The sequence below is a fragment of the Pterocles gutturalis genome, unplaced genomic scaffold (genome assembly GCF_000699245.1).
Source record: "Pterocles gutturalis isolate BGI_N339 unplaced genomic scaffold, ASM69924v1 scaffold47391, whole genome shotgun sequence".
Classification (NCBI taxonomy): Eukaryota; Metazoa; Chordata; class Aves; order Pterocliformes; family Pteroclidae; genus Pterocles; species Pterocles gutturalis.
The window spans coordinates 3548-15552 of NW_010107182.1; the positions used below are offsets into that span (position 1 = coordinate 3548).

General features: G+C 47.4%; 1 protein-coding gene across 1 annotated transcript; it reads left to right on the plus strand.

The window, feature by feature from the left end:
* The first annotated feature begins 4195 nt into the window (after positions 1-4195).
* On the plus strand, positions 4196-10552 carry LOC104472365 (pentafunctional AROM polypeptide-like). The gene is made up of 5 exons (XM_010088012.1): positions 4196-4365; positions 6615-7248; positions 8667-8900; positions 9520-9772; positions 10443-10552. The coding sequence occupies exons 1-5, from the start codon at positions 4196-4198 to the stop codon at positions 10550-10552; spliced, it is 1401 nt and encodes a 466-aa protein (XP_010086314.1).
* The last annotated feature ends 1453 nt before the right edge of the window (positions 10553-12005 follow it).

Genomic DNA, 12005 nt, shown 5'->3' on the forward strand with positions numbered 1-12005 from the left:
CAATGCTCAAACCATTTCCTCACCCCACGAGAACCCTGCACACAAAACTGCAGCCTCTTAGGAGACCCTGTGCTACTGCTCGACCCAAATACCTCAAACCTAGACGTGATGTGTGCCCACCATACAGATGGAGCTGCAGGAGAAGGAAGCAGGAGTGTGGTTGTAGTACGTCTGGGGCTTCTTGGTGGCTCCAAACCCACCACGCCTGAGCCCAGGCAGGGCCATTTCTGGGGCACAGGCATGTCATAGCCCACATGGGGCCAAGAGTGGGCTGGCAGCATGGGCCAAACCCAACTGCCTGGCCATTAAACATCGCAGAGGGTCCTGAGCAGAGCTTAGCTGACATTTAGCCTCAGCATTGGTAGTGCCGGAGCATGCAGCAAAGTCAGCAGCAATGGCATGGGGAAAGGTGGTGGCTTAGGGGTGGAGTGGCAGCATGAGGAGGAAGAGGGGGAGGAAGCAGCTGGGATGGGGAGGCTGCTGCTCACAGCAGGAACAAAGGTACTAAACTCTGCCTGAACTTCAGGGGAAGGTGAGGAAAACACAAGCTGGCTGATGCATTTTCTATGGGCTCTACTGCTGGAAAAGAAGTAGAAAAGCTGGATGTTCCTCAGCACCCCTCTGTTTGCATTAAGGAAGGTCTGGAGCCCCTGGCAGAGAGTATGCAAAGCATACATTTATTTTCATATGAATAAGGGACACTGTGTGTGGCAGGGGTAAGCAGTACACACTGAGAGTGGGATCCAAAGCCCAAGGCGGTCAAAGGGAGTCTTTTGACAGCTTCAATGGGCTTTAGATCAGGCTGCAAGAGAACAAAGTCTCTCCGTTCAGAGCAGCCTACGTTCCCACACTCAGCTGTTGATGTTAGAAACCAGCCAAAAAAGGCAGCAAACATCTCACTGTACATGCCACACCAGGCACACGTGGCTATCGCAGAAAGCACCGAGGCAAGGTTAAAGCTGCAGAAAAAACATTTACAAAGCAAGCATCCTAATTCATCAGCAATTAGTCACAGATAAAGCTCTCTTGGTGCTGTGAGTGTCCACCTTCCCACCCATCCCTTTCTCCTAGGAGCGTCCTTCCTCCAATTCAGGTTCCTGCAGACCCACCTCCCCTGCTCAGCCTCGAGCTCTTCTCCCCATTAAACCCTTCCTCTGCTCCTGTGTGCCAAGCCACAGAGGCTGCAGGTCACATCTCAGCAGGGCAGTGGAGAACCCAGGACAGGGACATCACAGTGTCCCCTCCTGTCACACCATCTCTCCTGGAGCTCCCACCCCACATAGGGAGGTTACCTGCAGGATTATGCATGTTGCTTCTTGTCCCCCAGCCTCAGAAGATGCTGTTGTGGGTTTGCTGCCTCTGCAGAGCAGCACGTCGGTGCTCAGGTGTCTGTGGAGGGGACGAGCTTCTCCACCCACACTCACCTGGGCAGAACCCTGTGGAGAGGCTGCGCAGGGAGGATGGCCCCAGGCAGGGGCTGCCCCCGCCTACCCCCACCCAGAGTGCAGGCAGCAGGTGAGATCCAACAGCATCTGACAGGGAAAAAAAAAAAAGAAAAAAAAAAAAAGAAAAAAAAAAAAGGAACCAACTTTCAATGGCTTTTCTTTATGTAACAGCGATGTTCACATCCTGACCTCAGGAAGCTGCTGGCTCTGAATCGGCCATTTCATAACCTTCTGGTTACATAGCACAGACATATGTCCCCGCTAAACCAGCAGGTGTGACGCCAAAAAGTCCCAGGAATTGGAAACCCAGGTTATCTATAAAAGGTCCATAGCTACGAGGTCACCCACTGCTCTGTGGTCAGCTCAGAGGCAAGGCCTCTGCAAGGGCTGGGGGAGATGGAGTCACACAGGTACCAGGGGTCCTGCACCCCCAGAACAGGTCCCAGGGATGTGCTGGCTGGAGGAGGCGTCAGGAGAAACCAGTGGGAACATCCAAGGTAACCAAAAGCCTTGGCTGGCCTGCAGCAGAGTTGGAGCATAAAAGGCTGGTGAGGAATTACAGCAATTAAAAAGCATGTGATGGAGCTGAGGTTGGCTGGCTGTCTCCTCTTCACACAGACGAAACATAGACTGTAGTTCATGAAGAAACGGGGATGACCCCATAACCAAAATGGCATCTTTCACCTCTGGGATATATCACCCTGGGCTAGTTCAGTCAAGGACCCACTCAACGTACCCGCAGAGCATGCTGAGGAGCCCGGGGCTGGGTGAGGAGGTGAAGGTGCTGGGGGGGAGCAGGTCTTCACTGCAAGGCTCTTGGCAGCCCCTCTGCGGGACAGATGGTATAAGAAAAAAAAAGGCAAGCAAATGGAGGTTGGAAAGTCAAGTTGTCAGCTCCTAAAATGAAGCAGAAGATATTTCAATATCCCTAGAATAGAACAGGGAAATACAAACTGAACATAAGTAAACACACAGAACAAAAGAGTAAAAGAAAAGCAAATAAAATAAGTCCCAGTGCTTGGTGGATTTGTATTAATCAAAACAAATAAACAAGATGAAGAGGACAGGTCTCCTTGTGTATCTAAAATTATTGCATCTATGATTTAGTAAACAACAAACTGCATTAGACCTGCAGCCTCTGTGGAAAGCATTCCAAATTGTGTTTGGATTAGAATTCCAGATGAGTATTCGGTAATCAGGCTAAGAGCTTTAGTATGCCATCTAATCCACCCCCCACTAAGTTTGGAAGTGACTTTGGGCAAGTTGCTTCTCTTCTGGTCACTCTGTTTTCCTCTTCTGTAAAATGGGGATAACAGCCTGTCCTCTTGGCAAAGCGCTTTGCTATCTGGAGACAAAGCCAGCAGGGAGAGCTAGATGTTAGGAGTTACTACCCTTCCTAGAGCACGGCTATACAGCTTTAGAGTTTATTCTTGTAGCTTTTTCATAAATTTGAGATAAATGTAGGTTCCTAAATGAGTATGGCTGCAATTAAGCCTTCAATGCAATGAGAGCTCGCCCTTGTCTGATGGCCTCTTGAAGAACCATTTTTTCCCGCCTCCACTTTTATGCCTGTTTTTGGTTTTCTTGATCTTTGTTTCTGAACAAGGACAGCTTTCAGAAACATGGCCAAGGAGAAGCAAAGATGGCTTTGTACCTTCAGGCACTGCTGGTGAAATCAAAGGGAGATCTTCCCCTGTGCTCAGCACACAGAGCTGTGCACCGAGGGAGGGTTTGGGGCGGCAAGCTGAGCCCAGGGCCCTCCGAAGATCATACGAAAGGTGAATTGTGCATCCCTCGGTCACATAGGGAGCAGGCTGCCAGCCACCGTCACCAGCACAGGCCCCTTGCTGACCCCCACCACACCCCTGCTTTTTAGAGAAGGGGAATTCATAGCTCTGGCTGAGTCCATCCTACGGGATCAGTATGCTTTCGAGTCAGGGAGATGGGGTGTCCCTGGGGTGGGATGTGGCATAGTCTTAATATGACAAATAGGTGACAACTGCAGGAAAGCCCAGGGCTCAAAAGGCAGGGAGAGGCTGGGATCCATCCCGTTGCCTGGACCACACTGCTGATACTGGAATGAATGACTGCACTGCAGGGAAACCTCAGCACAGCAGAGTCCCACAGGCAGCTGGGCAAATGAATCACAACTCACCTCATGCCCCAAACAGCCCTTCAGGGGACAAACTCTCTCTGATTAGTTTTTTAAACCCACTATAAAAGCTAAAAAAAACCAACCAAAAAATCATCTGCTTTCTCAATGCAAGAGAATCCCAGGAATATGAGTTCAGAAGAGGTTTAAAAAGCCCATATGCTGATCCTGTCCCCGTGCTCCTGCTCCTGTCTTGCCCTATAAGGGCAGGTTAGTGCTGCGGCAAGATCAGAGGCTCCACACGGCAAAGGAGATTCCTGGATGTCGTGGAGAATCACACAAATTGCCTTTCATAACTTTAAATTTGCTGTAGGGTGTCATGTTGGAAGTTAATATATGCGGCTCCTATTGCACTTCTTAAGCCTTACAAAACTAGCTGATTATACAACCCCATCCTGGTACTTGCACGTGTCTTCAAACGCTCCTACCACCCCTAACGTGCATCCCGGATTACATAATCTTAGTTTAGTAATTGGTCTCCTCTGTGGAGACAAGACCTCCCCTTCCAACACCTGGTCACCTGAAGACTTTAAAAAGCACCTCAAAGGCACCCGGTTACAGGAGATCTCTTACCAGGGAGATCTGACCTTCTGGAACCATGCCAGTGTCAGAAGGGACCTTTGCTCCGGCGGCTCCAGCCACTGTGCCTCGAGAGCCCCGGCAGACAGACTTCCAGCTGGTGCGAGTCAAGAGCACATGGTACCGGATCAAGAAAGGAGAAGCCCCTTCCAACTGCGAGGACAAGATAACTCTCTCCGAAGCAAAAATGTGAGTACAGGAGCCCACGTTGCTCATTAGCAACCACGCTGGGTGGCTCTGGTTAGCCAAACTGTGCAGTCTCCCTGGTGGGATGCAGCTCAGACGGAAAAACCATCTTGGGTGCTGTTGTGGCTTAAACCCACCATTATGCGTACAATCCTATGAAAATGGGCTTCAAAATGTGTGCAACATGGCAGCACAGGTATGTGCTGTTCTCCTCGGCATAACTTTGCTAAATTATAGAGGGAATTTTATCAACAGACTCAGTTTTTTTAGAGGGGAGGGTTCTTTAAACTTCTGAAAATCTTACTCAGGGACTTCTGAATGCTGCACTTGGCTTTTTCTTTTTTTCCCCTGTATGTACAGGAAATCTCTGTGTGCAAAAGCTCATGCGCAGGCATGGCAGAAGGACACATTTAAGGAGAGATTTGCAGTTAAATGAAATACCTAGATGGGAAAAACAAATGCAGCAGGTCACTGACAGGAGCAAAAACCATAACGCATCTCTCAAACTGTACAAGTCATCTAATGTGGCTTCAAGCAGAAGAGACACAAATTTCCTCCAGGGACACATACAGCTGTTGCTGATATTACATCTTTCCAGTTAAGTATCCTTTAATTACAGGATACTGGGTTTCACGAGCGGGTGAATCTCCATTTGCGATGAAGGTCTTCCTATATACAGCTGGTTTTGTCAGAAATTTTCTAGCACTTGCCATGCTCAGGATTTAGCATCCCAAGTCTCACCCTTTTCTCAGTCAGGCCAGAGGGATTTTGTCAGTGCTGTGGGCAGCAGCTGCCCACGAGCATCACTCAGGCAGAGCTGCAGCAGATAGAGCAGGACTTTGGCAGACCCAGAGGCAGTCTGCTGGAGCTCTGTCAATAGCAGGATGAACCTAAAGCCCAGAGCACACCCAGAGAAATCCCCAGCTGACACATGCTTCAACAAGGCCACATTCAGCCTCAAATTCACTGGTTTTGTACAGCAGAGAGGTTGCAATGGGTGCTAGTTGGGCCATCTGGTACCATGCTAGAGATGGATGCAGATACACAAAGTACGGCTGCAAGGTATATATTTGGTACCTTACAATGTACACAATAATGTCTTTTGCAATACTGCACTTTAAAAGCCCTGAAGAAATTTTCTGGAAGGTATAAATCCTCACTGCTTTTCTTTAACACTTAAAAAGTTTGGGACAGATTTAGAGGCAATTTAGTAAAGAAAGCAGAGAAGCATCTATTTAGACCTACAAGAGAAAGTTCAGGCATGCGGAAAGAAATTGGGCATGTACAGAAATCTGTTCAGCCAATGAGCCATCTGCTCATTCAAAAAACAAAACAGAGTTTAATGGAAACTTCCCATTTTTACCCAACTGCAGCTTAAGAAGATATTTTTATCATATAAAAGCCGTTTTACAGTTTTGTTTTGTACCTTTTTTTTAAAAAAAATCCTTTCCTGATTCCCAACAAACTAAAAAAGCCACTTGTTTTTCACCAGGCTCCACCTTCCCAACAGGAGTAATAACTGGGTTGCAGCGCTGCGTTCTTTACTGGTTTAGATACTACAAGCCAACTTCATAGGCTTCTGTTTATCCTTTCAAACTCTACCTTTGCCACCTCTCAGATTTTTTATTTTAAACTTTTTTTATTTTAACTGCCCAGGAGCAAATCCCATTTCTGTCATACCTGTTTCTAGGTAAAGAGATCCACTCTTTGATGAGATCCACTGTTCAACTGGAGAATTGTAGAGATACTATTTTGTATGGAGGTGTGTGTGGGGGGGTGGGGTGGCTGTGCACAGATAGACAGGAATAAATCAACTCATATCACCCAGATATACTGGGCAGAGGATGTTTCCTTCATAAATAGTTCTGAAAATTTTGGCATCATCTCTTCCCCACTCCCTTTTAGGAAGCTGGGATGATTCTGGAGTTTTTGGCTGGTTTATTCCAATTAATGAATTGGAAGGAAAATTATTTTCTTCTCCAGGCCTTCTTGCTCTGTTTTATCATTACCATGTAGAAGTTCAGGCATTTGACTGGTCTCTAAGACATGGGAGGGTTTCTCTGGTGCCAAAACGACGGAGCCTTGACCCCCAGGAAGCGCATTCCACCCTCACAGCCCCACACTTGGCAGTGCACAGGCAGGAGAGGCCCCACATTCCCCACCCCCCAGCTACGTCCTTAAACTAGTTCAGACATGTAAAGTACAAAAGGAGAATATAATGATTGCAAACCATGTTTTCTGATCCTTGACAGAGGTGAATGCGTCTCTGAAGGTGGGATTTCCTGGACAATTGAAGCTCCCATCTATTTTTGCTACAAAGTGGTAGAAACGTACAATATTCTGGATCCTTCTAACACCACTCTGCTCTGGGGTCACATTACCGACCCCCAGCAACTCGAGCTAGCCACTAGCAGCAAAAGGAAGCCGAGGCGCTTTATTGTCATAGATGAAGTTGTTGATGAACTTTATGGCTCCAAAGTCAGAGAATACTTTGAAGAGAACAACGTTCAGCACAAAATCCTCGCCCTGCCTACCACTGAAGAAACAAAATCCATGGACCTCGTCTTGAACATCTTGCAAGAAGTCCAAAACTTCAGCATCGATAGGAGAACAGAGCCCATCATAGCCATCGGAGGAGGCGTCTGCCTAGACATCGTAGGACTAGCTGCGTCGCTCTATAGAAGACGTACCCCTTACATTCGGGTCCCAACAACCCTCCTCTCTTACGTTGATGCCAGCGTGGGGGCGAAGAACGGAGTGAATTTCCTGCAGTGTAAGAACAAGCTCGGGGGCTACACCCCCCCGGTAGCTAGTTTCCTGGATAGATCCTTCATTCAGAGCATTCCTCGGCGACACATCTCCAACGGCCTTGGTGAAATTCTAAAGGTATGAGCTTTTGCAACTGCAGTTTTCAAAACTGAAATCATATAATCATAGAATAGTTTGGGTTGGAAGAGACCTTTAAAGGTTGTCTAGTCCAAGCCTCCTGCCTTCCACTAGTCCAGGGACACCTCCCACTAGCCCAGGTTGCTCAGAGCCCCATCCAACCTGGCCTTGAACACCTCCAGAGATGGGGCATCTACCACGGGCACTGCATGTAAGGGATATTCTAACTCTTAACTCTCATTGAGCCTATATATATTTTTACAGCTGATAAACTTGTTAGAATATCCCTTACACACAGTGCCTAGTGCTAACCTCATGGAGCAAACTCCAAAACTCAAGGCCAGACACAGAGACAGCACAACCAGGGAAGAAAGCATCTTCCCATTGAGGCTGATCCATGGCACTCTAAAATGAACTGCTGGAAGAGAATTTGAGGTTCATTATACTGAAGATTAATAATCTGCAAGATCATTTGCACCTGCCTTGCGGGGTATGTTAAGTGTGGTCAATCAATCTCCTTTGAGACAAATTCTGCTCCTAAAATTACCTGGGAAGTGCACAGTAAATGGTTTTACACCTGAAGATCTTTGAAAACTTTCGATAGAGTTCAAGCTATTAAAGTTTATTAGACATGAGCTCATCAGTAGCATTTTTCAATGCTTGCACAGTGGGAACTCCCCATGATATCTGGAGGTTTCTGAAAAGCACTGGGAAACCCACAGGTCACCATTCCCCACTGCGAGAGGGGACTAATGCATGAGTCAGAGGGTGAAAAAATACCTACTTGTAACAATGAAACTGCTTCTGAACCCTCATATTCCCCATATTGCAGTGCTTTCCCACCTTTTCTTGCCCAAAAAGCAATCCCGAGGATCAGGTGAGAGTTCTCCTGGGGATGTCCACCATCCAGGCCCTGTCCTGGCCATCGCCATCATTCAGCTGAGGCAGCCTCGGGTTTTCTGCAGGCACACAGGTCAAAGCTCATTACAAACTGTCTGCTGGGCTACTGGAGCAGGTAGCAAGCTCACAACATGGTAGGGTTCCCAGTAGCAAGGCAACTTGCCCACCAGTGCTCCCATCATCTCTGCCATTTTACCAGAGACCCACTGAGCATTTCCACACTGCCTTTTGCAGGCATCTTCACTTATGTAGCTGACAACATCTGTAACCCACCAGATCACATTCCCTAGAGACCTGTTGAATACACACCAAACATATACATGCTAACCAGACACTGTCTACAGAGACATTTTTCAGGCTGCAGAGGCAGAACTTGCCCATGTACCAAACATGCAGGTATTTCTTTGCTAGTGTATAACATGATGCTATAGTCCAGTCTATTGGAACACCCAAGTTTCCAACAGCACATATAAGGATCACATAATTATCTTTAATTGCCTCTTTGTTCTTTGTCCTAGATGGCACTCATGAAACACAAAGGGCTGTTTGACCTGCTCAAGAGCCATGGGAAATACCTGCTGGACACCAAGTTCCAGTCCTACAGTGGCTCTGATGACAACGGGGACGCTGCACTGCAGACTACCAGGATTGCCATCGAAACCATGTTGGAAGAGCTGGCTCCCAACCTCTGGGAGGATGACCTGGACAGACTGGTTGATTTTGGTCACCTTATAAGCCCAGAGCTAGAAATGGTGAGTGACAGACTTTGTATTTCAACTTTAAAAAAAAAAAAAAAAAAAAAGTTTTCAATCAGCAGTATGAAAAGTTTGTGCAAAAGGGGCTGAGCTAAACTCCAGAATTACACATTACCTCAGATCACCCAACACACCAGCCTGGTCCTGTTCAGACCACAGGCTGGTTACTGCTTCTTAGCAGGGATCTACCAAAGCACAAAGATATCCAGATCTCAGTGCAGACACTAGAAATTACCAACATGAGAAACAACAGTCCAAAGGCGTGGAGACCATGGTCTGTATCACTGAGAAGAAATTGCCCCTGAGGAGTATGGGGGGAGGGTGAGACCTTACATAGAATTCAGAGCTCTTCTCTCCACCCCATGGCACCCTCCAGCGGTGATTTGAACAGGAGGAGAATTAGATCCTGGATCCCTGTGGGAGATTTCACACACAAACAATCACCTGTAAAAGAGACCATCCTCTGCAAGCCACAAATCCCAGAATGCTAACATCCAGCAAATCTGTACTTCTACTGCTATGAATCAAATGTCTATATTTTACTTTTAGAAAAAGCCTATTTACTGACTAATTATCAACCCAAACCTTTCCCCCACCCACCTTTGCTCCGTTCCAGAGGGTTTTGCCCTCGCTGATGCACGGGGAAGCCGTGAACGTGGACATGGCCTTCATGACGTACGTGGCCCACGCGCGGGGGCTCATCACTACCGAGGAGAAGGAGCAGATCATCCAGTGCATGAGGGGCCTGGAGCTGCCGGTCTGGCACGGGGGCTGCAGCTGGCCCCTCATCAAGAAGGCACTGATGGAGCGCCTGAAGCACAGCGGGGGCCAGCCCCGGATGCCTCTCCCCACCGGCCTTGGGGTAGCAGGTACGCAGAGAGGGACAGCGGGGACCCCCCGGGAGCAGGCGTGGGGGACAGCGGGCATCCTGGCACAGGGACATGCTGGAAAATGCATTCTGCAGCTGTATGTTTCTGGCTTTACTTTATCTTCTTAACATCTCAATAAACCTGTCAAGACATGGGATCCTTCTGCTTAGACAGAGGTCTAATCAATTGCATTATGATCGATCGATTCACTTTGCAAATGTGTTTGCAAACTGACAGCCGAAACGCAGTGCTCTGGCAGACAAACCAACAATGGCATAGGGGAAAAACAATTCCTTTGCTATACTTGAAAATACTTGTTAAATAATCCCTAGCACAAGGAACTTAATGTCTTACTGTGCCTAGAACTAATACTTGAAAACTAAATAACACCTGCTCTATATCTCGGGTGAAACATTCTTACTTATAAGACTAAAAAAATCCCCAAACCCAAACAGAGAAGCCATGCATGAGACCAGGTTGTGATATCTTGCATCAGCATCCGTCCAGACTATTTCCATCCAGCTCAATCTCTACACACTCAGAAAAAAAAAAAAAAAAAATAAGATTCTCAAACCGTTTGGAGGAGCTACTCTCCCCCCTAGTGCATTAGTGCATGCAGGCAGGAAAAGCTTCTCTGAGTGTCCCATTAACCACAAGTCTTATTTTACAGAGATATTCAACGACACGAGTGAAGAGACCCTGGAAAGAGCGTACAAGCTGTGGGTCAGGGACTGCAAGACGGTGCTGGAAGAAGAGCCAGTCGCCCTCGGAGAACTGTGAGCCCGAGCTGACAGTCCTGCCCCATGCGTGGAGTTGTTTGACATTGTAAGTTAGCCGGCAGGACTGAATCTTAAGCAAGAGAAATAGAGCAGCACCTGTGAAACCATGTATATCCCAGAGCTTCAGAGAACAAGAATAACATTGTCATCTGTCCTGATGTACCTCTTTTGGTTGCTCTATCTGACAGGGAATTCATTAGACTTGTGTAGTGCTCAAGAAGCGATCGCTCAGAAGTGAGACCACCACATGCCTGTAGCATAGTTCATAGCAAGCCGTCTCCTTTGGGGGAAAGCAAGTGGCATTTATTCCTTCCTTGGGTTAGTCCAGCCTGGGGGCTGCCACGGCCTTGCACAGCGCTGTCCCACCATTGCTTGCTGCTGGAGCCCTGAAGTCCGTAGGTGTATCTGGCTCATAGTCCATGTAAAGGACACAGAGCATCTTGATTGGCACCATGCAAAATCTCCACGCTATATTTGAAGTGGGTTATCTCCTTCACTGGTTCTGGCATTCTGAGTTGTTCTTTTTTTCTCAGCTCATTCAAACTGGCAATAACAGAAGCTCAGCTGCCAGCCTTTGCTCCCAGTGTGAGGCAATGCCACACTCCAGTTACAGGCACTGTCCCGTAGCCGCACGTCAGCAGATATCGCTGCTGCGAAGCACGACGGGAGCTGTATCTTGACAGCATGGCAGTCCTGTGTCTTGGGACTCTCAGAAGTACACTGAGGACATACTGGCAAGATTCATCATGCTGCCAAAATGTACAGCAGTGGTTTTACTGGGTAACCCCTGCAAGCCACCAGTGTGACAAATACAGTACGATTTGCATTGATACAAACAAAGTTGAGCAACTTTGAACAAAGTTGAGCTTCACACTATAGCACAGAACTCCCCAAGCATCCCCATGGAGCATCCACAATGGGTCTCCTCATACCTGGCTGGCCGGGGCTCCTTCCCCATCACAACTCTTTCCAGGTAGATACGGTCAGCTGGGGGAAAACCAAGAGAAATTGGGGTACACCAAGTGAGTTTATAATCTTCAAGCAGCCTCAGGATCCTGGCAGACACAGAACAGGTTATATATCAGATGCTGGCTGTGAAAAATGTAAAGGCAATGTCATCCTTCTCCCTGGAGGCTGAATCAAAGGAGTCACAATGAACAAACAGCCTTTGAATTATTTACGGCATTATTATGTTTTTTTTTCTTTATGTCATACCAGTTTGTGATGATGTGCTGGCTTCTGTTTTGCTGAAATAATAAAAGCTATTAAAACTCAAAAACTTCTAAAACCATGATTCCATTGCTGCACACAGTGCGTGCCTGGGTACATCTGCACATGCTCGAGAGACAGAAAAACACTGGAGGAGTGAGGAACAGAACTGACATAATAAAACCCTTTTCCTCTTGAGCTTGGAGAAGATGTGCCTAAAGGTAAACAAAAAGCCTTCCCCAGCC